Genomic DNA, 27738 nt, shown 5'->3' with positions numbered 1-27738 from the left:
AATTGACTTTCCCCTTCCTTCCTGTTTTGGGGAGAAGGAAAAAAATCATGAAAGAAGGAAAGAAGAGGGATGAAGGAAAGATTTAATGTTGTTTATTTAACAAACAGTGTTTAGTGGCAGCATTAAGTAGTTCTGCCTTTCTGTGCTACACAAATATGTTACTGGTTTTTGAGGGTATATTTTAAGTAATTGATATGCATGTGTTTATGTATTTTGGCAGCTTGTTTGTTATTGACATCAGGCTTAAATGATTCTGAAGGATTCTTGTGACTTTGTTGGAGGATGTTGGAGTTCTTTAGATACAGTATTGTGGTCCTTAGGTTTGTACCCCAAAAGCCAATATTGAATTTTACTTTGAATTCTGCAGTTTTTCTTCTTGTGTTGTTGATTCACTGAATGACATTAGGAAGACCAAGCAAGGACTGAGTACGTTTTGCCTCCCAGGGAAACTTGACTGGTGGGAGGAACAGATGGGAAGGAGCTTATTTCAGGGTAAGCTGAAACAGCTGCCCATTTCCTCTATGGGTGATAGGGTCTGACATTGTGCCTTGTGACAAGACAAAAGCTTTTGTATGGTTTTAAAAGGATGAGATGGAAGGAATAATAGAAACTCTGGTTTTCTGTTCCTGCATCTGTTTTGACCCAAAGTTTTAAAAATTCCCGCTGGTTTATGGTTTGTTCTTTAGAGGAACTGATTGAAAAGCTCCCTATATAGGGTCACAGTCCTTTTGGTCAACCCAGTGGTGTTACTGCCTAAATGAATATTTGCATTCTGCCCCTTTCCTATCCCCTCTTTGCTTGACCTCTGAACAAGAGGAAGATTCTGAATTCTTGAAACACTAGGGGGGTCCCCTGGGTGTGGTCAGCTCTGATTTTTCTCATACTGCACAGCTATTTTAGCCCCTCTTTAAAAATGTCCCTTCTAGCCCTCTATTTATGTTAACAAAACCCTTTTCCCTCAGAAATTCCTGTTGCTCAGTACAGACATAAATCAATCCTGTGTGCATACTAATTTCTAAAATGCTGGGTCTTTTCTAATGTCAAAGCATGGCCTTTCCCCAGAATAACCGTGAATGTGTACACAGAATATTGGCTCAGTCAGGAGTACAGGGTTCGCTTGTAGATGAAAATCAGGGACGCTGATGAAATCTAAACTGAATCTTCAATCTGAAGAGATTTAAGGCTTCAAATGTGTTCTCTCAGGAGGCTCTCTTTGGGAGAGTGTGAGCTGAGAAGTGTTTTCTAAGAAAACACTGAAGAAAGAAGAAAATCCTTGGGGTTTTGGACTGCTGCAGAAACAGGCTTGTTCCTTTCTGAAGTAAGGTTCCTGTCCTACTTGAAGATCTGCTAACTTCAGCTCAGAGAATGCTAGATGAACTGCTGCAATTAGGCAGCAGTGATGGTGCTGTGGGCAACAGAAGAGAAATATTGCTTTGATTCAGTCTAGTTTGTGTTTAATAATAAAATTGCTCTGTATAATTGACACTGGCCTAGGTCTGTGTGTGATATTTAGGGAGTATAATTATTTCAGATATGTTGAGAGTGCTTGGGGAGTTGGCCCTACAAATCTGAGAGCAAGAATAATCTGCTAGGCAGGGGGCTGCTAGGATAGAGAGTGATTTGTGGCCATTTACGTAGCACCTGTCAAGACCTGCTGCTTAGCTCATCTGGAGCAGTTTGACTGCAGTGCAAATTTCCTCTAAGAAGAGATTTTCTTTGAAAAGCTTTCGCACAAGCAGTGGATAATTTCACATGGGTTAAGTAACGTAAAACCTTTTTAGCGAAGTGGCAAAAGTAACTCAGGGCATGATTATTGCCAGGGAAAAAGGTTCCTTTCAGTTATCCTCTAGCAATGACAAGGGGCACATTTTGGATTTGATCTTGATGTGTGAGGTAGGGATGGGCTGGCTAGATCTGACTGTGGTGGAAATTAAAATGTATTTTTCTTGTTGGCTAGGAGGGAAGGTGTCTGTGCCTCAAGCAGGATGGAAGCAGAATCTGTGAGGAGTCAGAAGTTCCCCCCCCCAGGGACAGTTTTTGTGTTGATATTTAGGTAACCTGTTCCCTGCTCCACTGATTGTTGTCCTTTAGCTGGATCCACACCTATTACAGTCTCTGGGAAGGATATGCACCTTGTAGCATCATTGGAGACAATATTAGCAAAGGGTTAATGCTATCAGAAATGCTGCTGCATGCTGGGGAGACAGCAGTGTCTTTTATGAGCAAAAATGCACCTAGGACCATCATGTGGCTGTCTAGCCATTTGCCCTGTAAGGATGTAAATTTTGATTGCCAGAGGCTGGGAAGATGTAACCAGGGGAAAAGTCCACTCAATTCATAAGCATCTTATTTACCTCTGGGTGCTCTTGGGTGCATGACATGGGATAAGCAAACTCTCACTTTGTTTTCACATGGCTTGGCAGACATGGAATAGGGTTCAGATGTGAACAGAGGCTGGAGCCTCTTCACCCAGCCTTTGGCTGCCTGAAATGTCTCAGCATGGGACGTTCACCTCAGCATGCCAAGGCAGCACCGCCTCATTGCTGTCTGTGTGCAGACTTGCTCCCTGTGTGTCTTGGTGTGAATGGGATGACAGCCCTCATGTCCTCCCACAACCCAACATCGCTGCTGCTGTCCTTGCCCTGCCTGTGATATGGTGGTATGGGGCAGGTTGCTGAACCTGGTGTTAGCCTTGCTGCAGAGTCTGCCAGTTTCCTCGTGCCCCTCTGCACGAACTGTTTGCCATTTTTGCGTTTGGCACAATGTCCCCATTGTCCACTTTTCCCTTGCTGCTCACACAAGCTGCTCCACCTGTCCAGTGTGTGTCGGCAGCTGTCACGATCCTGTGCTGAGCAGAGTAGAGCAGAGCAATCTCTCTCTCTCCCTCTCTCTCTCTCTCTCTCTCTCTCTCTCCCCCTCTCTCTCTCTCACATTGGAGCACGTTGCCATGGCAATGCACAGTCTGCTGCACTCTGGGTCTCCAGAAGCCAGAAATGATGGTGCTTTTGCAACACTGAGGTAAACATCTCTCTTTTCCTGTATTTAGCGCATCCACCCCTCAGTAAGAGTACCAGCTCCTTTTGGCGTCGGCCTCCCCTTGTCCTCTGCATGAAGGCGGGTGGCTCCAGGCGCAGAGACCGTGCCTAGCCTCTGGAGCGAGATTTCTGTGGGTTTGAGTGGTGCCTCCGGCAGTGGTAGTGGCCCTCCCATCACCCCATCCATCACTAGGCTGTATGGATTTGCCACAAGGGAGAAACAGGGTGCCACTCGGGAGCTGCATCATTTGTGGGGTCAGCCACTGGAGCATGCAGTTTGCTTGTGTGGGGGTATGCCTACAGCTCTCCTGGCTGCCAAGTGGGGAGATGAGTCTCTAGGTGCTTGTTCATGACTCTGCCACTGGTTTGCACTGATTACCGTGCAAAAATAATCTCTTTTCCCCTAAGCCCCTTTTAGAGTGTGGGAGTGGTCCTACTCTCTCTTGCACTTTGGGAAGGCACCCCAAGGACTCTGGCTAGTGAGTGCAAATACTTAGAGTTGTGGAAATTTGCTGATTTGTCTCTCTGGGGCTTGCTTGTTATGGTGCTGTAGGTTTTCTCTCATTTCTCCAGTACTCTGGGAATCCATCAGTATTTCTCACATCCAGAAGTCTGTAGCTTCTGGCAGTTGATTGAAGACTCCTTTTACAGTGTTCTTTGTTATTGCAGTCAGTAACGAGCATGGCAGGCTGTTGCAGGCAGGGAAGTGTGGCTGCGTGAACTGAAAATGAATATCTTGCTTTATCTGCTGGCATTTGTTCCAGTATCTTTCTCTCCACCTCTCTTCCTCTCACTGTTGGTGTGTGTGTGAAGGGGGAGTTGATGCTGGAGAGGGTTGCAGAGCAGAGCAGGGGAGGAGTTTCTATCAGCGTCTTCCTTTTCTTTTTCTTTTTTTTTCTCCCATCCAGTGACGTGAGCAATGCCTGGAACAATCAGGCTGGCTCCAAACACTGTGCCTGAAGATGCTGGAGAAAACAGCCTAGTGTGCTTTAAGCAAACACTGATTGCTTGAGCCTGGGCTCTCCAGTCGTAACCTTTTCCAGTTCCACTGCAGGGGATTGGGAAGTTTCATTAGCTTTCTTCTTTCCCATCCCATTCACTCACTTTTGGAAATGATTGGAGTTAACAGTGTTCAGAGCACCAGCAAAGTCCGGGTGAGAGCCACAGGTTCGGTGAAATACTCCCGAGAAGAATCTCTCTGGCGGCAGTCCCATCGGTCAAAATCTATGAAAATCTCCAACTCTTCTGAGTTTTCTACTAAAGAGAGCAAGGTAAATGACTAAATATTAGTATTGTTTTGCTTGGTTAGGCTTGGGGTTGGTGTTGGGAAAAGGTTACGCTTTGCAGGAGTTACGAGCTCTGGATGATCTGCAGTGATCACAGAATTGCTGTCAGGTCATGAAAAAAAATCTCTGCATTTGAGGAGAGACCTGAAGGTGAAAGAGCTCTAGTGTTATACTGATCAGGTCTTAGTGGAATGCCCTGTCGCTGAGCTTAATGCAGTAGTAAACAGGAAAAACTTGCTAGTGACAGTGCTGGCTGGAGCTCTACTCTTGGGAAATGTGCCAGAGTTGGCAGGTGATGTCCTTGGGATTATTTGTTTAATGGGAATAGTTTTCTGTATAAAAATAATTTTTAGTCCTTACCTACAGCTCTGTGGTTTAGTAGGTGTGCATACTAGGTGAAAATATTGTCTCAATTTCATGCATGATTAAATACTGCTATCAGGTATTTATTAGGAAGGCATTGCTTGTGCATTTATAGGAATACATTAGAGTATTGTAATGGTTGGTAGCACAGGCTATTCCCAGGTGCTACAGTGACTGTGTGCAGCATCTCCTCACCCAGCCCAGCCCAGCCCAGTTATTCAGTTCCTAAGCAAACATCCCTTACACCATGCAACATCTCTTTTTTTTTCTCATCCCTTTCTCCCACACAATAATGGAGAGGCACCCAGGAACTCCTGGCTAGTGCTTTAGGAGCTGTCTCCCTCTCAAAGGTGCTCCATATCTCCAAGAGCTGGATGAATTTTATGCAGTGACAAAAATATGCCTCTAATTTAATTCTTATTGCCATATTATTCTGACCTTGGGATTAAAAGATTAGACCACTTGCAAAGGTGTGCATCAACCCAGCATTTAACTATTTCTTGGGTCCATGTGCATGCAAAGCAGGCACCATGGACCTTCCCTAAATCTCCTGTCTGTTCTGTGAGAAACCTCCTCTGCCATGGTGAAAAGACCCCAGTGCTGCACAGTAGTTCCTAGCAAAACACTCTCTGCTAGCTTACAGGTTGTATGGCATTTCAGAGCCTGAGCTGTGTAACTTAAATCGCAGGGTACTGCAACTAGAAATAAATATTAAGTATTTTTTTAAGTTCAATTAAATGAGCCTCTGTTTTCAGGACCTTATAAACCATATCTAAGAAATAGTGCATTGCTGAGTTAGGCAGAGAAATAGCATGGCCATCATTTTCAAGCTGTTGCTGATGCATTATGTGCTTTTCCAACAAATACCAAAGTAAAGGCTGCATCTTGCAGGTGCTCTGGGACCCTGCTCTTGTGATCATTTTCACCCTAAGCATGAGTATTTGGTGGGAGGATTTATGCATGAAGACTCTCCTGCAAATGGTAAAAACTCAAGTCTTTTAACACTGGATGAATTACTTAATCTCTGTATCTTCCTCTCCCAGGTTTTGTGTCCACTGTGCGGGCATGGTGTAGCGTTCTCAGGGCAGGGACTTTCTCCCAGGGATGGTGTCTGACACGATTAGTTAACTACTGCAGTAATGAAAGCTCTGTATTCATTCCTCTGTGGAATTCACTTTTCTTCCTTCTAAGTGCTGTAGGTTGTTATTTGAGAGATATCCACTTCTTTTCCTGACTATCTCAATATGCTGGGAAGAACACTGCAGCTTTGTTTCAGCTTTGCTGTACTGTTTCCTTATTTCAAACAAAGGTTTTTGTATCTGTAGGGCATCTGAGATGCATAAAAGCTGTGTTATGGAGGGCTGAGAAGATCCCTATATTCCCTTCAGTGCTGCTTACCTGGTTGATAAGATGACAAGTGGCTCTGCAAGTGATTGGTGTCGTGATTTTGGAAGTCCTGTTCTTTCCATCTCTCTGTTCCCCCTTCTGACTTTGTCTGCCCTTTTTTTTTGCTAAGACGTTGCTGATTTAGAGAACTGATTTATAACTGAGCTTTGGCTCTTCGATACTGTTGTGTTGGTGGAAGAACCTGGAGGTTAATCTGTAGTGTGGCAAAGGAGCTCTTTTTATTAGTGTAACTGTGTATATATGTTTGTGCATCACTTCTCAGGAAATGTCTTCAGTTCTAGGCTGAATTTTTCTGGACATCAATGCCGTGTAGATCTCCTCAGTCTTAAGTAAGGTTTGGGTTGTAGACTTCATATTTCTGTGGGTGTGTCTCCCTCTTTGTGTCTGGACTGCCTTGTATTTTATCTGTTCCCCATGTAGAGTGATTACAGTGCTCAAGACCTGTTTCTGTGACTGCTTCAGCTGACTTTGGACAGGAGATAGATTTAAACCATTTGTGCCTCAGAAACATACTCATCTTTTACTTTTCACTTTTATGACTCAGCCTATTTTGGTAAGCTAGAGAGTATTATGTATCCTCATGCTTTAGTAGTATGAGCAAAGTGCCAACATGGTGCCTGCAGAAAAGATCTGCCTGCTGCCAGTGTCAAGAGAAGCTAGGTAGCCCAAGTATCTCCTTGACACACATCAGGTAGTGCCTCTGTGTGGACAGGCTTCACTAGGGGGATGCGTCCCAGGTATGTATTATAGGCAGGTACCACAGTTTTAGGCCAGCAGAAGAGCCTGTGAAATGGTGCCGTGAATTCTGTACCATTGTTCTGTGGAGGGCAGGCTCAAGTCCAGACTGTGTGCAGGGTGAGTCTGTATCTTAGGATGATCTGTGTGACCTAGCATGCTCAGTAGTCTCTTTTTCTGACAGACTTTTTTTCTGCAGCCAGGGACTGAATTGCCAAGTACTTGTGCCTGTCCTGCCTACAAATGCACAGGGCCAATAAAACAGTTGGAAATAGGCTGTGTAGAAGTAGGATGTGGAGGTGCTCCACTATCAAGAAATACTTCTCTAACCTTTTCTCTATTTTTCTGTAATAATTCAGTATGCTGCCTTTACAATAACACTGATGAAATGCTTTAGCAAGTACAGAAAAAAAAATCTTTTCAAGCAAGCCATGTGTATTAATACAGAGGATGCGTTTATTGTGTGGCATTAATTTCTTGGGTCTCAGGAGCCACAGCTAACCATCCTTTTCTGTTTTATGGTGATATATCTGGCACAATCTTTCTTTTCTTTTTTTCTTTCTCCCCCTCCCCCTCTTTCACCATATACAAACCAGATTTTTAACAGAGGAGTTTCTCTTCAAAATGTTCTCCTCCAGTTGGTGACGCACTTGAAATTCCCTGGGTGAAATGATCTCCTTTCCTTCCCTCTAAAACATTCCTATCAACCCTATCTCCTCCTACACCAAAACAGCATTCATCAGTTCCATATGCTGCTGAACAGCTCTGTGCTGTTTCATGAATAATGTATGCTGGCTTGTTAGAAGAACGTTTGTTGTACAAACCAGTGGAATTTAAAATTGAGAGCAATATCAGCAGACGTTATGCCATGCACTAATGCACAGGCTTCTTGGGTACTATTTTGGCATCCTTGCTGCATCCCCATCTGAAGGGGGGAAAATGCATGAGAAATCGGGGTGTGTGGGCTTTGAATCTGGCAACAAGCTACAGGAACTCAGTGATCAGAACCCTTATCCTCCTTTTGCCAGGTGTTACAGATCTGTGCATGAGGACAGGAGAAAATGTCAAGATCTGGGTTTTAAGGGAGGGTGGCAAATAGTAGGTGGTGGAGTAGTATAGATCTGTATTCCAAGTAAGGGCCAGCCTTCAGATAGTGATCTAAACAGCAAGCTACAAGTGGTGTATAGCAACCAATATAGCTCTGCAGCCAGACTTGACAGAAGGCAATGATACAGAGCTATGCCCTGGTCCAAAGGATGAGCACATTAACAGCTATTAGGACTCCATGCAGACATTTGTGTTGTCTAGTATCTGTTGCCTCTGTAACCTGTTTTATTTTTGTAGAGTTCTGCTCCTTCAGTTGTTTTTTCTCCCTCCACTAAGGCACATATGGCAGGAGCTGGAGCTGATGCCTGTCTGACTGCTCAGCTCCAAAGGGCAAAGCCGATGGACAGGTGCTGAGTGACTGGGGGAGGTGCTGTGACTGCAAAGACTGAGCATGTCTTTGCCCTCAGGTGTTTGTGGGGCTTCCTTGGTGCTTGAAGTCAACCATGCTGTTATCAGCTGGAGGTGAAGAAGAAGTGTATCCAGGCAGGGCTGTCTCTGGAGGTGGCAGCAGGGAAGTGTGGCAAGGGCCTGGCTCAGAGCACACGTGCATCCCTGTTCTGGGGGCATCAAAAGCCACCCTGGCTATCCTTTGCAATGATCAGATGATCATTCCTCCAACAATGTCTCCAAAAATCGGGCAGGAGCTGGATGCAAGAAAAGACCGTGGGAGACAAGAACTGGAAAAGACTGTCTGGATCATCCCTGGTGTCTCTATGAAATTAGTTTTGGTTTCGTCTATTTACTGGCTTACAGCAGGTATTTCCAGCTCCTCTTTTGTGCATGGAGCAGGTGTAAAAAATGTGTGGTACATTCCTTTCCCTTTTGGCAGGTTTTTCTGCATGGGCTAGTGCAAACAGAAAGTCAGTAGCTTTCTTCAAGAGCCAGCCCTATGTTGCTTTTTGAGGAGAGGAACTGTACAGTGCTTTGGGAACTCTTCAAGCATCTTGTACCCTGCTGGCCACGTTTTGGGGGCCCTGTGTCTGCTTGTAAATTAGATGATTTACCACTCACAGTATCTGCGTAATTTGCTATGTCTTTGTCCCTGTGTACACACCTGGTTGTGCCTTTCTTTTGTGCACTGCTTCTGCATGCAGAGGCTGACTCTCAGCATCACTGGCAGCTGTCAGGTGACAAGAGCAGCCTATTTAAATGGGTCCAGTGGTTCATGCGTGTGACAAGATTTTGAGAAAGGTGAGGGTGGTGAATGACCTTTTTTCCCTTGGTAGCTTTGTAAAATAAACCAGAGTTTTCAGGGGCGTTCTCTCCATAGTTTTGCTTTTCTTTCCAATTGGAATAAAAGTACCAATTTTAGTAGTAGTGAGAGCTTGTGAAAATCTGGGGTTTTTGTGGACCTACTTGCTTACAAAAGGGAAATGGGGGTGGAATTCAGCAGTTTTTTAGAACTACAGCCTTCCACTTAAAAAGGAAAGTGTTTTTTGCCTAGTTTATGAACAAATACAAACAAATGCCACAAACACATAACAAATCTAATTTTTTTTACACTTCAGTCTTCTAAGGGTCAAATTGGAGCTGTAGGAAACAACCTTGGAGTTAAAAAAAGGAAATGCCTATGATTTTGCCTGCTGTTCTGCTTTATGCAGCAATTTCTTTTATTCTGCCTTCAAAATTGCACTTGTTTCTCCAAGGACTTTATAGCCATGCAGAGCCTGAGGTGTGATGTACCTAGAGATCAACACTTATCAGAAAGGGGAAAGCTGTCAGCTGTAAGGAGTAGGTCTTTGTGTTCTGCATAATAGGGATAAAAACTCAAAGCATTGAAGTCAGACACTGCTGAGTTGTTGGTGTCTGGGGTTTTGGATCCTGTTCAGAGTAGCCTTGGGTGACAAAAGAGATAGAAAATCTTTCCACTTTCTGGCTGGTATCAGTCCAGCTTGGAAGATGACACCTATGCAATATCCATTCTATCATTCACTGCTCTGGTTCAGCCTCCTGTTTTCTGGCTTACATTGCAAATTTGCCAAACATTTCCCAGGCTAGCAGGTAGGAAGTGGTCATTGTTGTCAGTCTGTAAGAGTGCTTTAAATCAGAGCTTTTTTCCTTTTTTTTTCTTTTTTCATTTCTCAGAGAGAAAACACAAGTTAATAAAACCTGTCCTTGCAGCTAGCTTGCAGCTAACTAGTACAGTGAGAGTCATGACCATGCCGTAATCTCTGGTGAGCTTTGTTGCAATTTAGTGAAGCATTTAAGTGCTTGTCTCCAAGTTTATTTGATTTAGTCATACTCGGGAGAAATGTCTATTGAAAAGAGCTACTCTCTGAATCAGGGCCTTGGGGAATAGCCATGAGGTAAATCAGGGAGCAGGTGCTGTACTGTACACATATGGTTCTGGTTGCAAAACATGGCAGGAAGAAATTTTGCTTCACTAGAACATGTGAGAGCCCAGGTAGACATCAGGAAATTGTTTTGGAGAAGTGACATAAAGCAGCTCTGAGAGGCTGGTGAGTCCAGCAAGTGCATAGCCTTGCCGGCAGTCTCTGCCAGAGAGGTAATTTGGGGGACAGGCATGAGAACTCATGTATTTGCATCTCTGGAGAGGTCTGCTTGCTGAGGTCTGGTAGACACACAGAACATGCACAGGTTCACAGAACACAGCTGCCCAGGTTATGCATACTCTCTACAGTTTTCTTTCTGTTTTGTAAATACCAGAAACTTTTGACAGGCTCTGTTTGATGGTCTGTGGGGGACTCCATGTCCTTGGTCAGATGTGTACTGTATGACTGGTTTGGTGTGTGTTACTCCCTAAAGATGGAAGATGATGTCTGGCTCATTAGTAAAGGCTGGGACAAACATAGCTCCCTTTTCACAAGGCAAAAGCCTGGGGCATTTGTTATCCCTGCCCCAATATGGACTCCTGCTTTTGTGTATTCTGCTCTTTGGCTGCAATGATCCCTAGAGATGTGCTTAGCAGTGAAATCTCATAAAAACCTGCATAGGGCAGGTGTTAATTTTCAGAGGTTTTGACCCAATCTTGTTGGCATTTGGGCCAGGGAGCAACAAATGTGTTTCCTGCAGCCAGGTTTTTGCTGTTTCTAAACACATTGAGCTAGATGAGGAAAAAAAAATTACTTCTGAAAAATTGGGGAGGCAGCTGGAGGAAGTATGAAGCCTCTTTGCTTTGTATTTGGAGTAATTTTCTGGCTCAAAAAGTAAGAGAATATTTTACTCATAGCAAGAAGAAAAGAACAAGTCAAAGAATAAGACAGGGGCTTTGGCCAAATCATGAAAAAAATGCTCAGTGACTGCAGGAACCAGTATCAGCATTGGTTTATGTACAAAAATGGAGTTATGTCTAATTCTGCTGAACTGGCAGGAGAAATATTAACTCTTTCTTTTGCTTGCTTTCTGCAGAGTGGTCTTAAAATCTCTTGATAGCTTTCACCTGAAAATTAGCAAGTGCCTACAAATTGCCAGAAATGCATATCCTTTTACCTTTGGATGTCTCCCTTTTGTTCAGAGCACCTATATACTTCAGAGAAGATAGGTTCTGTAGAAATAGTGAAAACTCCAGACTTGGAAATACTTAGTCATATTACTCTGAATGGCACAGTGAAGCTCAAGTTAGTGGTGAGGACCTCTCTTTGCTAGCTCAGTGTCAGTAGGATGAAGCATGAGTATTCTTCATGTTCATATCTGTCGTATTGCTTTGAGAAACTTACTTTATTGGAACACTGTGACCAAGAGTTGCTGCCTGTGTAGCATAAGCATGAGGTGAGTTATACCATAATGTTTGACCTACTTGTGTATGGTTCAGTTAAGCCAGATTTCCACAGAGCTGAATATTAAGGATCTTCAGGTAAGACTTCCAGATTCAAAGGGAGCCAGTGGATGACAGGATGAAGAGTGGGATACACTCATGGTATTGCTCATGCAAATTCAGCTGTGGCATATGCACAAGACTAATTTCAACTCTTCAGTTTCCAAATTATTTTTGGTTTGGGTCAGCATTAAGGCTATCTAAATGTTACTGTTTCTGTTTAGCATCATGTCATAGCAATTATAGTATGTGATTTTCAGGCTTGTTCATACTTGATGTGCTACTTTTTGCTAATCATGTGCATCAACAGTTCTTCTACACGTTAACATATTTTGAGGCTGTGTAGGAGTTATGTGCCAGAGGGAGTAAATCTAGCTATGTATATAAGGTGAATTACAAATGCAGATTATACGTGTGAGAATCGGGGACATTCCATACCAAAATACTTCACTTGAGTTAAGTGACCTATTTGAAGAACTCCATTAGCTTGGTAAAACCAGGGGTTTATCCGTTGTATACATCAGCTTGTGGAGGGCTGAAATAAGACATACTTATCCAAGTGATAGATTTACTTTCTCTTAAAAAAAAAAAAAAATCCATCCCAGCTGTCTAATACTCACCCAGTCTTAAGTCAGGTTTCAGACCCTTTTCTTTGCAGGCTTGTATCAAAACCAGAACTGTTACCTTTGGTGTCAAACCTACTGAGCACCTTTCCTATGAATTGAAAGAGGAACAGCGTTAGTGGATGGCAGTCCAAGACAGTGATCTTCAAGCAGAAAAGTTGCTCAAGTTGCTTAACATTAATTTTCTGTTTTGCACTTAGAAATTGAACATGTTTATGTTTAGGTGTGTGACTGGGAAAGCGTTCAAGTGTCTGTGAGGCTCAGGGACTTTGGATAGCTATTATGGCAAATTTTCACAGATTGGCCCATATGATGAAATCTTTAAGTCTCCATTAAAGTCATTGTCCAAAAGGTCTCATTGTCAGGAATTAGACTGAACCTTAAATTTCAAGGCCATAGTTTTGTGGCTTTTGCAAACTGGAAGTAAAGTTCAGGTTCATTATCACCTGAGGAGCTAGGATGTACCTAAGTCTATTAGAGCCAGTGAGATATATCCCAGAGTCCTCAGGGAAATGGCTGATGTAGTTGTCAAGCCAAGCTCCATGGTATTTTTAAACTCACTGTAGTCATGAATTCACCATTATATTGGTGAAGTCCCAGGTGACTGGAAGAAGGGAAACATGATAGCCATCTTTTGAAAGGGTGGAAAGGAGAACCCTGGCAACCATGGACCTCCCAACCTCACCACCTGCCTGGGAATATCATGGAGCAGATCCTCCTAGAAGCTGTGCTCTGGCACATGGAGAACAGATTCAAGACAGCCAGCACAGCTTCACCAAGGGCAAGTCCTGCCTGACCAACCCAGGGGCCCTGATGGAGTAACCATGTAAGCGGACAAGGGAATGGCATATATCTGAACTTCTGTAAAGCCTTAGACAGAGTTCCTCATGACATTCCTGTTTCTTAATTACAGATGGATTTTATGCATGAACTGTTAGATGCCTAAGAAAGTGGTTGGATGGTCACATCCAGAAGGTAGTGCTCAATGGCACAGTGTCCTGATAGACATCAGTGACAAGTGGCGTCCCTCAGGGGTTCATACAGGGATCAGTGCTATTTAATGTCTTCATTAATGACATGGATGAAGGGATCAGATGCACCCTCAGGAAATCTGCAGGTGACACCCAGCTGAAGGATGAGATGGCATCCAGAGCAACCTGGACAAGATAGAAAAGTGGGTGCGTGGGAACCTCAAGAGGTTTAACAAGACCAAGCTCAGGATGCTGCTGGGTCAGAGCAACCCTTGGCATCAGCACAGGCTGGGGATGAACAGATTGAGAACTGCCCTGGGGAGAAAGACTTGGGGCTGCTGGTGGGTGAGAGGCTGCACATGACCCAGCCATGGGCGCTTCCAGCCCAGAAAGCCAAACGTGTCCTGGGCTGCATCCAGAGCAGTGTGGGCAGCAGGGCCAGGGAGGGGATTCTGTCCCTCTGCTCTGCTCTCGTCAGAGCCCACCTGGAGCCCTTCATCCAGCTCTGGGGTCCCGGCACAGGGAGGATATGGGCCTGTTGGAAAGAGTCCAGAACCGGGACACCATGGTGATTAGGTGGATGGCCCACATTTCCTATGAAGACAGGTTGAGAGAACTGGATTTTTTCAGCCTGAAAAAGAGAAGGCGTAAAGGTGACCTAATTGTGGCCTTCCAGTCCCTGAAGGCAGCCTACAAGTAGTTTTTACAAGTCCATATAAGGAAAGGACAAGGGGCAATGGCTTCAAATTGAAAGAGAATAGGTTTAGACTATATGTTAGGAAGAAATTCTTTACTGTGAAGGTGGTGAGCACTGGACTAGGTTACCCACAGAAGTTGTAGATGCCCATCCCTGGAGGTGTTCAAGGACAGGCTGGATGGGGCTCTCAGCAACCAGGCCTAGTGAGAGGTGTTTCTGCCCATTGAAGGAGTTGCCATGGGTGGAGCTAGATGGTCTTTAAGGTCTCTTCCATGGCTATTTCATGATTTTGTGTTCTTAAAAAGTCACAAACAACAAACCCCTAAAAACTGCTTGAGAAAATGACTAATCTTAAAACATGCATTCAGTATTTTTTTCTTCGGTGGAATTTCCGCTGAAAATTCTCACATTATCAATAGCAGATATGGGACTTTCTTGATCAGTGACTGCTTGCTTGCTGGTATTAGCTGGGTGTCTTTACTCAGCATATTCATATATGTGTAGGAGGGGTCGAACAGTAATTCCATCTCATTTCTCTTCCTTTGCAGGCCCTCTACAATTCAATCAAGAATGAGAAGTTGGAATGGGCAGTGTAAGTATACTTCTATTGTAGAAATTAGAAGTTTAACAGCAATACCTGTGTAGTAATCTGTTTATATGTCCTATGTCACCATCTGTGTGGGCTCCAAACCGTGTAGAAGATAGCCAGCATACATAAAGAGTTTGCTTTTTTGCTAATGAATGACCTGGCAATACAGCCTCATCTGTTTCTCCAGCAAGGGGAGTTGTTAATGATAGGAGTCAACTGCATTTGTGAGGAAAGAGGACATTTCATTTAGTAGAAAACTTCAGCCTGAAAAGAGAGAAATTAAATCCTCTGTTGTTCTATGGCTGCATAAATAAAACAGAAGTTGACGTCTCCCTTTATCTTTCTGTTCATTGTGTCAGAACCGCTGAATAGAAACACACTTCTTGGATTGAGTTTCCTGCTGTTGGTTTATTGTCTTGGTTTGTCTCCTGATTAAGTATGGATAACTTGACAACAGCCTAATGTGAAAGATGATAAATGGACAAAGTCTGATATTACTCCCTCCAATCCTTAGTTGCTTTTGACAGGCTAACACTTGTTAACTATGTAAATGCTGCAGATGAGAAAAAACTTCAGATTTCTGATTAAACTGACATTTCTCTGTGCTTAGGTTTTATGTTGTCTAATTATGCCAGAAAAGGGCAGAAGTGTCTGCTTTTGATTTTGCCACTTGGAGAACAGTGGATTTTGATATAAAATAGGAAAATGATGTCTTTTATATATATTAGCTATACAAGGGTATTTCCCTGCACGTATTTACATATCTGAAACTTCACCTTCTTGGGAACAAGATACGTCTGGAATGCATGCTCCTGCACTTCTTGTGCTAGAATTTCTAGCAACTGCCGTAGGTCTTGCAGGCCCAGTGGCTTTTGATCTTCATTGTGTTATGTTCATGATCTGCAAACAAATTTCTTGTTAAGGTGTGCAGCCTCACAAGGGCAGCTGGTTCCAAGTGGGATTGCTGTCCCAGTTCAGAAATGTGTTAGGTGGTGTCAGAGTAGTAAAGAAGGTGTGCTTTTAATGGGAATCAGCAAGAAGTGCCATCTCTAATGAGCATTAAAAGCCGTGGTGGGAGCATTTTCACAGATTGTGTCTTGGACCTGGAACACACTGTGTGAATCTTACATGTCACACCAAAGCTTCTTTGCCAGACACTGTCACAGGTACTTTAGAACCATCAGAATCCACTATGTGACTTTCTCAATGTCAGAATTTTCCTCCAGCTCTTGCCAAGAAACTGTACCGTGTCTAATACACTTGGGCAGCCTCCAGGTGGCAACTGGCTCATGACTGGCTCTGCTCCTGTGAACCTCAGTCAAGGTGATTTATGAGGTCTTGCTGCTATATAGGTGGTAGCTGCTTTGGCATTTACATAGTCTAGTCCATGTCCTTCGTTTGGGGGAAAATTCCAAACAGGCTGCAGGAGTGATAATTCAGACTCTTTTTAAAATAGGGCTTTGGGTGGATATAAAGCTACTTTCTTACAGGAGAATGCTCAAAGGTGCCAGTGGTGGCTCCAATCTGAGACTGACACATAGCTAGGACTGATGTTACAGTTAATTTCCGTGATGAAAAACAAAGCTCATTCTGGGTATAGTCAGTACCTTTAGAGCTGAGAGTACTGGCTGGAAGAGGAAGTGTGAAGATGTTTCTCTTCATTTTTATAGAGACGTTTGGTTGGTGTAAAGTAATAACCCCAGGAAGCCCTGAGGCTGCCTGAGCTTGAGGGAGGAGGCACATTTATCTCTTGCTCTGCTATTGTCATCTGCAGAGAAAGCTGAATTGGAAGGAAACATGGTCAATTTTGTTCTGGTGGGACCAAAAAAAATCCTGTCTCCCTTCCAAAGATTATTCCTTTGCTTCCCTGATGCAGTTGGCAGAGTAAGAAGAGGGAGGTAAGGCAAAGGTGAAAACAGGACTCCAAAACCCTGTATAAGCTCTCCTGCAATGCTGACATTTCGAAGGAATGCCTTTCCTCCAGCCAGAAATCCTTTGAGGATCTGAGACGCTCATCAGCTGAGCAAAGGTTTAAGAGCTGCTCTGGAAGTACATTATTTAGTGGATTAATGGCTATCAGTAAGCCCATAGGCAGGAAAGAGTAATGGTGAAACATAAGATGGGGAAGGACTGCTATCCAATCCTTATCTTACTAGTTGTGAGCTAGTTGTGTTATCATCTTAAAGAGTTTGCAGTACATTTCCAGTAAAATTATAGTCTGATCCAAAGCCCACACAAAGAAAAGGCTACTATTGACTTCAATTTTGTAATCACGAGAAGTGACACCTTAATCAGCAGATGTTCTCCAGAGACTTTCAGTAGGAGTGTTCATTTATCCTTTTTGAACAGGAAAGCATGAGTACAGCTCTGAAGGGAGAATTGCATTACACTTCTTCTTCTGCAGTAGTGCCTTGTTCAAGTTCTCCACAAAGTTAAAAGTGAATCACATATCATAATCTGTGAAATAAAGAGATCTGACCTGGAATTTACACTGAACTGGTGAATGTGGGATCCTGAAAGCACACTTCTGCTCCACACTGCAAACCCCTAAGGTGTGAGCTGTTCTTTATGTCTGTTGTGGATGGCCTTAAATTTGAAACAAGGGAAATTTGAAATAAACCTTTAAAAAGCTTTTCTATGAATTTAAACCAAGGCACAGGTTTTCCTGGATAAAGTACAGAAGTGCTTTCATTGGGGTTTCTTGTGATCTATTCTTCTGTCTGGAATAGGTTAGGAAGAGGAGATCCAGCCACAGAGGCAAAGAGATAGATTGCCCGGCCTTCTAACATCCCTTCATTGTCTATAATACTATATCCCCAGGTTTTCAGGTGTTTCTCATTCTTTGGATTTCACACTGATTATTGTCAGCTTTAAGCTAAAAAAGAAAAATCAATTTGATTACAAAGGTGCCAGAGCTAAATATGTTTTATTTGCATGATTTCTGCATGGAAATGTCATGGTGGCCATTATTGTTTTCCTTTGTTAGTAATACTGTGTCTGTTTACTGTTGAAAGTAATAGGAGTAAAAAAAATCATCATCTTAAAATAGGTGATCTAGAATTAATACATGAACTCCCAAAGCACTGCTTACAAAACTGCTAAAGCCAAATGGCTGCATTTGAGTCAGTTGTGTCCCAAAAGCCTCCTCTCAGCGGAACAGTATAGTTTTCAGGAGAATCACTTGGTTTTTAACTAGCCAATTATATACTTCTCTAACCAGAGAAGTTAACAGGGACATGATGTATTCTTTTTTTGTTTATCCGGACTACATTGATAAATTATGTTCTTTCAGCCAAAACAAAACAGGTCATTCAGGTAGTGATGGTGGGAAAGAGATGCTGCCAAATCAAACTGTGATGCTGAGATCAGGGTAGTTATAAAGACATCTGTGCTGAAGCTCACCTTTTTCTAGGTCAAACTGAGAAATCTCTCCCTATTATAATTAACTTTTGTCTCCCAAGTTCTAGGATGTTTCCAGTTTGCAACTTCTTGGTTGGTTTTTGGGTGGGGTCACGTGGTATTCAACCTGGTTCTCTTCCCTCTTCCCACTGGGAAAGATGCCAAAACTTCTCTAAAGTCAATTTCCTAATACAGATGCTGTTAGTTTCACAGATGCATGTTACAAACCTGTGCAGTGTTGAAATAGATGAACTCAGCCTTCTGCTGTGTCATATAAGGTTGCTATTTGAACAAATGCAGAGATGAAGCAGAATTTTTAAAATGAGGGGCTTGACCACGTCGTTCCAGATCAGTGATTTCGGAATTTTCCGAGGCAGAGCCTCAAATCAGACCATAGGTTGTACAGAAATAATTTTATTACTTAGAGAATCGGATGATGCTTCTCTCCCAGAAGACAGAAATGAGACTTCCTTGTATAGGGTCTTCTTGGGAGAGGCAGGAAATGCTTTCTTCACCAAAATGTCAACATCTGAATTTTTATTTTTTTCACATCTATGTGTTTAAGAAAAAGGGGCAAACTCTTTCTTGTTGTCAGTTATCGTGTATTTAGGAAGGAAAACATTGCTGTTTCAATGCTGTAACTGCAAGTGATAGCACAAGCGAGTCCTGGCTTTGGTGTGCTGGTTCTCATGGGCAGCCAGAGGGCTGGTTGCTGCTCTCTCTCTAGGTCCTTTTCCAAAGAGACAGGCTTACAGAAGTGGAACTGAAACTTCTTGTTTTGGGAAGCCTTGCAAACATCATGTGCCATAAGCAGAATCTTCGAAAAACTCTACAGATGGTAACCTTTTCCTGTCACCAGAGAAGAGACACTGTGGGTCCCATTTCCTATGAATGGAAAGTGGGACTTAAAAAAAGTTTTGCAGCTATCAACCCTTTTCAGTCGTCAGGGAGGAGTCACCAGGGGAATTGCTTCCAGACCCAAGCAGGGAATGATTTTCCTCTGCTGATCGGGGGCAGAAAATCTCATAAGACTTCTGCAAGCCTAATTGAACCTTCATGATGATGTTTTGCCTACTAAAAGGTGTTTTGGAACCATTGTGGGTTTTTTTTCCCTGAAGGCACAAGGATTGTGTTACTTTCTGTATGAAATGGAAAAAGAGAGGCAGTGGTCCTGCCCTCCAAAAGTACCTGAGCTAATGCCTGTGTGACATGACGTCCATGACTCTGAACATACCTGCGCTGAGATCACCTCTGACTCTTACCCACATCTCTGGAGGTCTTCACACTGGGGATGCTACAGTGCGTGGATGATCTGTGAGAGCCATCTGAGGATGAGCAGGTCGTCACACTCCCCACAGTGTAGGGTTTCAAACAAAGATCAGTTTTCAGCTTTAGGTATCCAGAGGCTTCCCTGATTTTTCTGCAGTTCTTTCTTAAATAGTACCCTAAAGGCTTGTTAGAAGTAAGCTCAGATTGTTAAATTCCTGATAAACAGTATTCAGGACCTATCTATTCAGCCAGCTTTGGAAGATACCTGAGGGAAAGCTAATACCTGAACTTTTTTTGCTAGTTTGACATTCCTCCGAATCATGCTTGCTTCTTATGTTTGACCACTGAAGTACCATGGAGTATTAGAACAGATGAGTCCCTGATCCCCTGGTTTTCATCCACTTCTTGCTTGTAATGAGTCCTTCCTGCCTCTTTGTCTCTCTTCATTTCCTCTTGCAGACTGATTTGTGCATTTTGCCCTCATGCATCTTGTCAGAGCACTCAGCTCTCAGAAATGCCTGCAGCTTCTGAGTCTCAAAGAAGTCCCATTTTCATGATAGAACAAAAGACCAGTTAAAGGTTTGTTCAGTGCTGCCAGCAGTCATGACAGCAGATGCTATTTTGTCCTTTCCACCATGTCTTTTGAGGAATTCCTGTTTTAACAGGTACCGTAGAGGGGCTGAGTTTTAGAGCACTGCCCCGAGCTCTTAGTGGTGTCCAGGATCCCGCACAGGATTGTTCATCCCACCACCATGGCTGCTTGGTTAAGGGCACTGGTATATTCCCACAGGACAATTGATCAGTATACAGTAATTCGTCCCCATAGCTCCAAAGGAGATAGCTTATTCCAAGAAAGTGTTAAGCCTTTTACTGCAGATTGTCTCTGCTGACAAGGAGAAATCTGCTGTGTCCTTGGCTGAAATCCCAGAATTCACAAGGCACTTCTGTGTGGAAAATCAGCCCATGTGCTTATGCCCTTTGAGAGATTTTAGTCTGGATTAAGTGCCTCAGACTCATGTTGAGAGAATTTGCTTCTGGAATGGACATATATCTAAGAAACACATAACACACAGTGGTTCCAACTTAACAGCAGCTAGTGAGTATACCCATTTAGGGTGGGAACAAACAAAATTGTTAGAAATGGCTACACCTTTTCAATTGGGAGAGGGCTTCAACTAAAGCATACTTGAATAAGTCCTTATTGCTTTGACTAATAAAAAAAGTTTTGTAGAACTTTCTGTGCTGGAGTGGGAAAGCACACATCAGTAGGCTAAGGATGCAAGGACTGCTCTTCCTTGCAGGAATCAGGTCTTGAAGTAAAAGTTTTGTTCCTCTTAATTAGGAGACCTTGCAAGACAACATCATGAAGGTATGGTGCACCTCCTGACTATATTTCAATAATTTATATGAGGTGACCAGAGTCAAAAGCTTGGGAACATTCCCTGCTACTACAGAGTTCACTAATACAGCCCCAGGTTTCTGGATTTGTTTTCCTTGTTGTCAAACCAGTCTCTTAGCCTTTTACCTCCTTACACTAAGTTATTCCTCCGAAGACCATTTCCTAGAGTCATAGAATAATTTTGATTGGTGTCATCTAGTTTGGAAAGGACTTCCAAGATCATTAAGTGGAACCTTTGACTGAACATCACCCTTTCAACTAGGCCATGGCACCAAATACCACATCAGTTTGTTTCTTGAACACTTGCAGGGATGGTGACTCCACCATCTCCTTGGGAAATTTGTTCCAATGCTTGTTCCAATGCTTGACCATCTTTCAGGGATGAAATTTCTTGTGGTGTTCAACCTGAACCTCCCCAGGCACGGCTTGAGATTATGTCCTCTCATCATTCACTGGTTGCTTGGGAAAAAAGGCCAACCCGCACTTGGCTACAACTTCCTTTCAGGCAGTTGTAGAGGGTGATAATTAGCCTCCTTTGCAGCAGAGCTGAGGATAAGATAGATTTGTTGCTATATCTTGCAATTCTTGGAGGACGTTTTTTGAATGGTCATTCCCACAAGCAGCCATGGTAGCAGTGTGTTCATAAAGGAGCTTCTGGATTGATATGTGACTTGCTAATTGTCACATAATACATGCCTTTGAACATATAGATGTGTTTGGAAGATCTGCTTGAGCTTGCTCTCTCTGCCAGTCATCTGGCTCCAGTGAGATGCATCAAGTTGAGGTCCACCCCCAATGGGTTAGCAATATTAACCATCATTACGCTCAAATGATTTTTTTGTTTTAAATCAGATGCTGGTCTCAGGAGGTGTTGCTACCATGACTTTCCAATGACAGCCTTCATACTCCCTGACACACCTTTCCTAGTCACCTGGAGGGGAATGTATGTGGATTTCAAAGGATGAAGGGCTACTCCGTAATCTGGCCTGTTCTCTGAAAACTGTTGTCCTACTGTTGTGATGGACACCCTTTACTTTCTAGGCTGCCTAGTCCTTTTTAGCCTGTGACAAGCAAAAAGATATTTATTAGTCAGGCAGTGCTTGTGGCTTGCATTGTTGTCCCCAAGACCTCTGTGGAATACACTGCCCTAATAAGTAACATTTTCAGCAGCATTTTGTTTCCAAAGTAAAGATGACATAATTCACCTAGTGTGGTTTTTATTTTTAAATTACTAATTTTATGCTAGTCTGCAGAGAAATAAAGAAAAAGAGGTAGAGTCTGTGTTTCATATGCTAAGTTAAGGGGTAAGCCACAGTGATCTGTAGTATTCTAATTATTTTCATCTACATGTGAGCTCATGAAGAAATTGGGGATTTTTCAGCTGAACCCAGCAGGTAAATATTTCCCATTTTAGCATTCAAATACAGGGAATGAAAAATGGGCGAAGTTGGAGGACACAGAATACTCTTGAAGTCTAATCTTCTAAGACAATAATGGAAACTTGAGCTTTTTGAAAATCTGTGTCCTTTGCTGGTGAAATAGGTGAACTGAAGCTTTGCTATAATATGTCTATATTTTGTAATATTCTAGATTTCTCCCTAAATATGGCCCCCTATAAAGAGAGAGGTATATTATGACAAGGAGTGTTCAAAAATTGCTGAAATGAAACTTTGCTGATCAGTCCATCCTTCATGCCTGATTTTCACTGCTTTTTAAGGGATGAAGAAGAGAAAAAAAAATCTCACTCGGATGGTACAGATGAAAAGGATAATGGGAACCAGACAAAAGCTGTCAGTCGAATTGGCAATTCAAATAACCCATTCCTGGACATCCCTCATGACCCCAATGCTGCCGTGTATAAAACTGGATTTCTGGCTCGGAAAATCCATGCTGATATGGATGGAAAGAAAAGTGAGTAATTTTTCAATCCTAATGTGTTATTTTCTTGTTATGTCTTCACAGTGCCACTTGCCAATGAGCCCATGTGCTTCTCAAGGCGAATAGTGCTGCTTCATTAGGGGAAATAGCAGCAATAACAGGCAACACAACAACTGGATTATCACACTCTCACTGTTAGGCCAGAAATTACAATGCTCAGTCCCATTTGCAGCAGCTCTAATGAATAAGTGTAAGAAGTAATGTGATACAGCAAAGCCTTGCAAATTTTTGGGCTAAAATGTAGTGGTTTACAAATAGAAAATAATTTCAAGTGAATTACAGTAGCTGTTCTGGGGTACTTTAGTTATTCTCCTTTTCCTTGTGTGACACCACATTGTTCTGGATCTCCCCATCCCCTCTCCTCTCTGGGTCTGTCTTTAATGAAAGGCTGTTCTTTACCTCTGTTTAGAAGATACTGTTCCCTTCCATACTTTCCCAGCCTTGGGTCACATATCCAGTGAAGGATGGCAGCTTTTGGCACCAGCAAGCTTTTTACTGTGCAGTTCCCCCCTGCTCCTTTCTTGTGCTAATCCTACTGTGTCTCTTACTTTAATTATTTTCTTCCCTTCTTGTTCTGCTTCTGTTTGTGATGTAGTAATTATCAAGGGCCTCTGATGTACCTGTGTGTGTTTTGTTGTTTGGATGTCTTAATTTCTTATCTATAGATCTTGGAAAAAGCTGAGGTTAGTCAGAGCATCTGTGTTTTCCCCAGTAACTGTTGATGATTGCCTATTCATGATTCACATTGGTGGGCTAAATCCCAAGGACAAAGTCTGGCTTCATGATGGATTTCCAGTAACAGCCAGTCCCTCCTAGGCTAAGCTCTTTGGTGTTCACATGTTTTGCTAATCTATTTTAGAAGGTACGATGAGAGGTCATATTTTCAAGGTGGAAGCTAACATCTGGACAACTGGATTCAGACAGAGGTGTCAAAATCAAGCTGACCTAATTCTTTGTGGTGACTGGATACTCTAAATAGCCTTATCTTTATTAAACATCTTCTTATTCAGCCTCAATAAGTAATTGTGTCTAGTTGCCTTTATTAAATTATTTCTTTAATTATAAATACACTGGCATTCTGGAGATAACTCTTTTATGAGTAATGTAATTAGGGCCATGTTTTCAGAAGTTTCTGTACAATTTAAAGGTCTGTCTTTCTCAAAAGAGTTGCATTCTGGCTTTCCAGGTGCTAATAAAACTTCTTTTGTTTGTTTGTTTGTTAGACCTTTTCATATTTCATTTTCTAAAGGAGTTCTTGCAAGGCAGAGGTTAGCACGTATGGGATTTCTAATGAAGTGATGTGCTAGAATGCTCATCTGTATTTTCTCAGGAACCTATTTCTGAGGGCTAAAGCACTTAGCACTTAGAGGAGAAGGATGTAACAGGGGCCAGTGGCAAAAACTGAACTGAACAAATGCCACTTAGAAATAAGGCCTGTTTTGCAAGATGAGAATGATTAACCTCTGGGACAAGGGACTTGTAACCTCTTCATCTCTCTTTCTATCTTCAGATCAGAATGGGATGCCTTTCTCAGTGTCATTCTTTAGTTGTGTGTGTGTTAATTTTGGTATAGTGTCAGTGATACACTATATGGATGCTGGTCAGTGGTGTGTGCGTGGTGGGGAGTGAGCTTAGATGTAGGTTTCTGGTCTCTGGTGGTGTGACTGTACAGCCTGTGCCTAATTCTGTCCCTCTGGTGCACCCGAATTTCAGACTGCATCCTTCAGCCTTCATGCTGAATTTACTTCCCCCCACCCTGCCACTGCTAGTCTCTAGGAGTTTATGGGCTACGTATATTGTCTCTGTTATGTTCTTCAACCTCTAACTGACTGTGGCTTTCTTGTGGGGTTGGGTATTTTGCGTATGATTTTGGTTGGCACCCTTTCCTTTCTCAATTCCAGCTTGGGGGTGCAGCAGCAGTAAAGGGGAAGGATGCTCTGGGGAGACACTGCGTTCTGTGTACTATCCCACTGGTTCTGAGCATTTCCCGCTAGTCTGCTTGGCATGTAGAAAAGACTGCTTCTTTCTGAAAACTGCCGTGGTGCAGAGCTCAGACGTAGTTGTGTAGGGGCAATGCCTGCCCATCTTCAAGAGCACAAAGATTGGATCTCTGTGGCTCTCTGTGGTTCTCTGTGGCCTGCTTTCTGCACTGCTGCTGTTCCTTTCTGATCCAGTCCATGGCTATCATCAGGGTTGTTGTACACTTTCTCTCATAGCAGGTGCATGCAGGCATTGTGCTAAGTTGCATTGTCCTAAGTTATGTTGCATAGTTCGAAGGAGGTTTAACGCCGGACTAATGTAGCTCTCCTGTAGCATGTACAAAGTGCAAAAATGGATCTGATTTAAATGGGTTTTCATTTGTTTTCTTTCCAGCTCCCCGGGGAAAACGAGGCTGGAAAACCTTTTATGCTGTGCTGAAGGGAACCGTCCTGTACTTGCAGAAGGTAGGGGAAATCACTGTCTTTTGAAAACTAATGGAAGAGGGATAAAGCAGCACGCATCCTCTCCCCTCTCTCAGCGTACCTCCAGGCTCCTTTCCCTCGGATGCACAGCATGGCTGGTGTCCCTACCCCCACCGTATTAACACACCCATTCAGGCATGAATCCTCTCATTGACACCCTCTCCCTTTTCACAATTTCAAGTTCAGTTCCACTGCCCGCATCCCCATGTGCACCCTGTAAGTTCCAGTATATGCCACTGCTGTCTCATATGGCTGGAAAAACAGCCAGCTTCACCAGCAAAGACAGTGTCACCTCTCTGTGTTGTGCATGCATTCCTCTAGGTTGCTTTTCACTTTGCATTTCATAGGTATGACTTCCCCTTCTGTAAGGTTGTCCTCCTTTCCCACCTTTTCATAGTACTCTTTTCTGCAGTGCCTGCAAGATCAGCTGCAAAACAATTGAACAACAGCTTGGCTTTGGTAGGAATCTGCTGCTTCTGTTCCTTTACGAAATTGAAGGATAAAAGGATACTTTTTTCCCACAAAGCAAGAAAGGACTGGTTTCTAACAAAATGTGCTTCCTGACAGCAAGGTGTCTAAAAAAAAGTCAGATGAAACCCTTCAAGCCTTTTGTTGCAAGCTTAAATATATTATAGTACATTTTTAACTACACTGTTAGAACATAAAATGCAACATATGAGTGAGAACTGTCAAAATCAAATAAATGGCAGCAGTTAAGTAGGTTGTTAAGGCTTTTTGCCCTCCAATGTAGATGAAATATTCATGGAATAGCTGCTGCTTGTCCAGACTGCCCTATATTGCAGAAGTGTTCTTCTTTGAAAGCTGTTTTACATTTTCACTCAAAACCTGATAGTTTTGTAACTACCAGGAGTGCAAGTACATACTGCTGTTTCCTCCTCCCCTGCTGTGTCTTTCTGAAGTTGTTGGTTTCACTGAAGCCAACCTTAATAGTCTCTTGAGAAGACAGAGTGATTTGAATCAGATTATTATAGCATGAGGTTCACAAGGTGAATGCTTGGGGTGCAGTACCTTTTTGAGGGGGCTGAAATCCTGAAACAGACAAAACAATCTGCAGTCAGGATAGAAGATTTGGGCTGTAAGTTGGATGTGATATGCTCAGAGCCAGTGCAAGAGACTAAAACCAAGTCCGCTGAATCCCAAGTCCTTTTGCTGAGAACATGTTCAGGTATTACTAAAATGCCTTCATGGCAGGCTTGTACTTGCCCTTTTCTGAACAAAGTGGATTTATCTGCTTCAGTTTCTAAAATAAGTAATCTTTAATGTTCGCCTGAAAAAACTGCGTGGTTCTCTGAGAAATAAGAAGGCTCCTTTTTTGAAATACAATATTTAATTCCTTATTTGATATTCAAGGGAAAGAACTGAATATACTGTCTATTTTCGCACCTTAATTAAATATTTTATGACTATTGCTGGCATATTAGTTTAAAATGCTTTCTGTTTAGTAAAATGTAGAGATGCTGATGTAGCATGCAAATTTGCTACAGATTGCTGCCTTTTCCCCTGTTACCCTCCATGCTTTCAGGAACAGGGAGTAATTTCACGTATGACTGCATCTTTGCAGAACGAAATGCTTTGTTGGAATTCTTGTTCTTATTTTTTTGTTAGTTGTGTATTTTGCACTTCTCAGAGCACTTGAATTCAGTGGTTACTGGGCAGTACTTTGCAGAGCTGTGTTCTCCCATTTGAATGGGAGCCATCTGTTGCATTGAAGCCATCTTACTGTTGCACACTGCCAAGCAAGGCTTTTGGTTTTGTGCTGTGAAAGGTTGACAGAAGGGTGTGATGGGAGGTAACTCATTCCAAGAGTCATGGGGCAGCTGTGAGCCTCCCCATGGTTCCTCTGGCCCCTGCTCAGCCACATGCTGCAGCTGTGAAAACGCTGTAATTTCAGCTTCAGAGGGTCCACCAAGGCTTTCCTTCAGCACGCAAATAAACTTTACTCTGTTAGGGATGTAGTATCATAGAAGGTGAAGGTGCCAGAGTTAAAAAAATACACAGCTAGGCCAAGTAGTTATAGTAAAGGTTGCTAAACTGCTGTTTCCGTCTGTAGGGACGGAAAATATTCTAGTTTTAGGAATTACTGAAGTATTTTAGAATAGTTTGATTTCTTTGCAGAAGTACATAGTTCTGGAAATAGTCCTGGCAGTTGTCCTGGACAAAGGATTGCCTTGGCTCAGTTCACCTCAGTTCTCTCTTGATTACAGAGAAGGTGAAGCTGACATAGTGCAGTAGGGCAGGGTGCATTCACAAGCACGTCCTCTTTCGCTCATTTCCCATATACCTGTGGAAATGACATCTGTGATGGTGGTTTCATTGCACTATTCTCTCGAAAGGTTGCAATTTACTGCAGCCTCGAGACACGTTTTGAAAAGTCTCTGTTTCGGCTCACGCGTTCAAAGAATGAGTCAGACCTCTTCATTTCTCAGTCTCAGAGTTGTTTATTGTATCTTACCTATAAAAATTTTTCTCCTGCCATGCCGAGGTCCATCCAGCAGGACAGTTCCAGGCACTCTGCCTGCCCCTGGGGCGGTGTTATCTCTTTATACTAAAACTACATATGACATGTTTACAATTACTTTCCAATACCTATCACCTGTGTTAGACAGTGAACTGCTACTCTAAACCAGTCTAAAAGTGCCTACATCACAGCAGGTGGAGGTAG

General features: G+C 42.8%; 1 protein-coding gene across 2 annotated transcripts in view; it reads left to right on the top strand.

Moving 5' to 3' along the window:
- PSD3 (pleckstrin and Sec7 domain containing 3) overlaps window positions 1–27738 on the top strand; it is a 117048-nt gene that overhangs the window by 64726 nt on the left and 24584 nt on the right. The window contains exons 1-4 of one of the 2 annotated variants that reach the window (XM_059874031.1): window positions 4133–4306; window positions 14548–14591; window positions 22373–22566; window positions 24967–25037. In XM_059874031.1, coding sequence (XP_059730014.1) covers window positions 4148–4306; window positions 14548–14591; window positions 22373–22566; window positions 24967–25037 — 468 coding nt within the window. In that variant the 5' untranslated portion in view covers window positions 4133–4147. Of the gene's footprint in view, window positions 1–4132; window positions 4307–14547; window positions 14592–22372; window positions 22567–24966; window positions 25038–27738 lie in introns of those variants that run through there. The other variant, XM_059874028.1, reaches the window with a different exon arrangement.

This window comes from Haemorhous mexicanus, chromosome Z (assembly GCF_027477595.1).
Source record: "Haemorhous mexicanus isolate bHaeMex1 chromosome Z, bHaeMex1.pri, whole genome shotgun sequence".
NCBI classification, from domain to species: domain Eukaryota; kingdom Metazoa; phylum Chordata; class Aves; order Passeriformes; family Fringillidae; genus Haemorhous; species Haemorhous mexicanus.
Note: the sequence above shows the minus strand (reverse complement) of the source record. Positions and strands in the feature narration are given on the sequence as shown.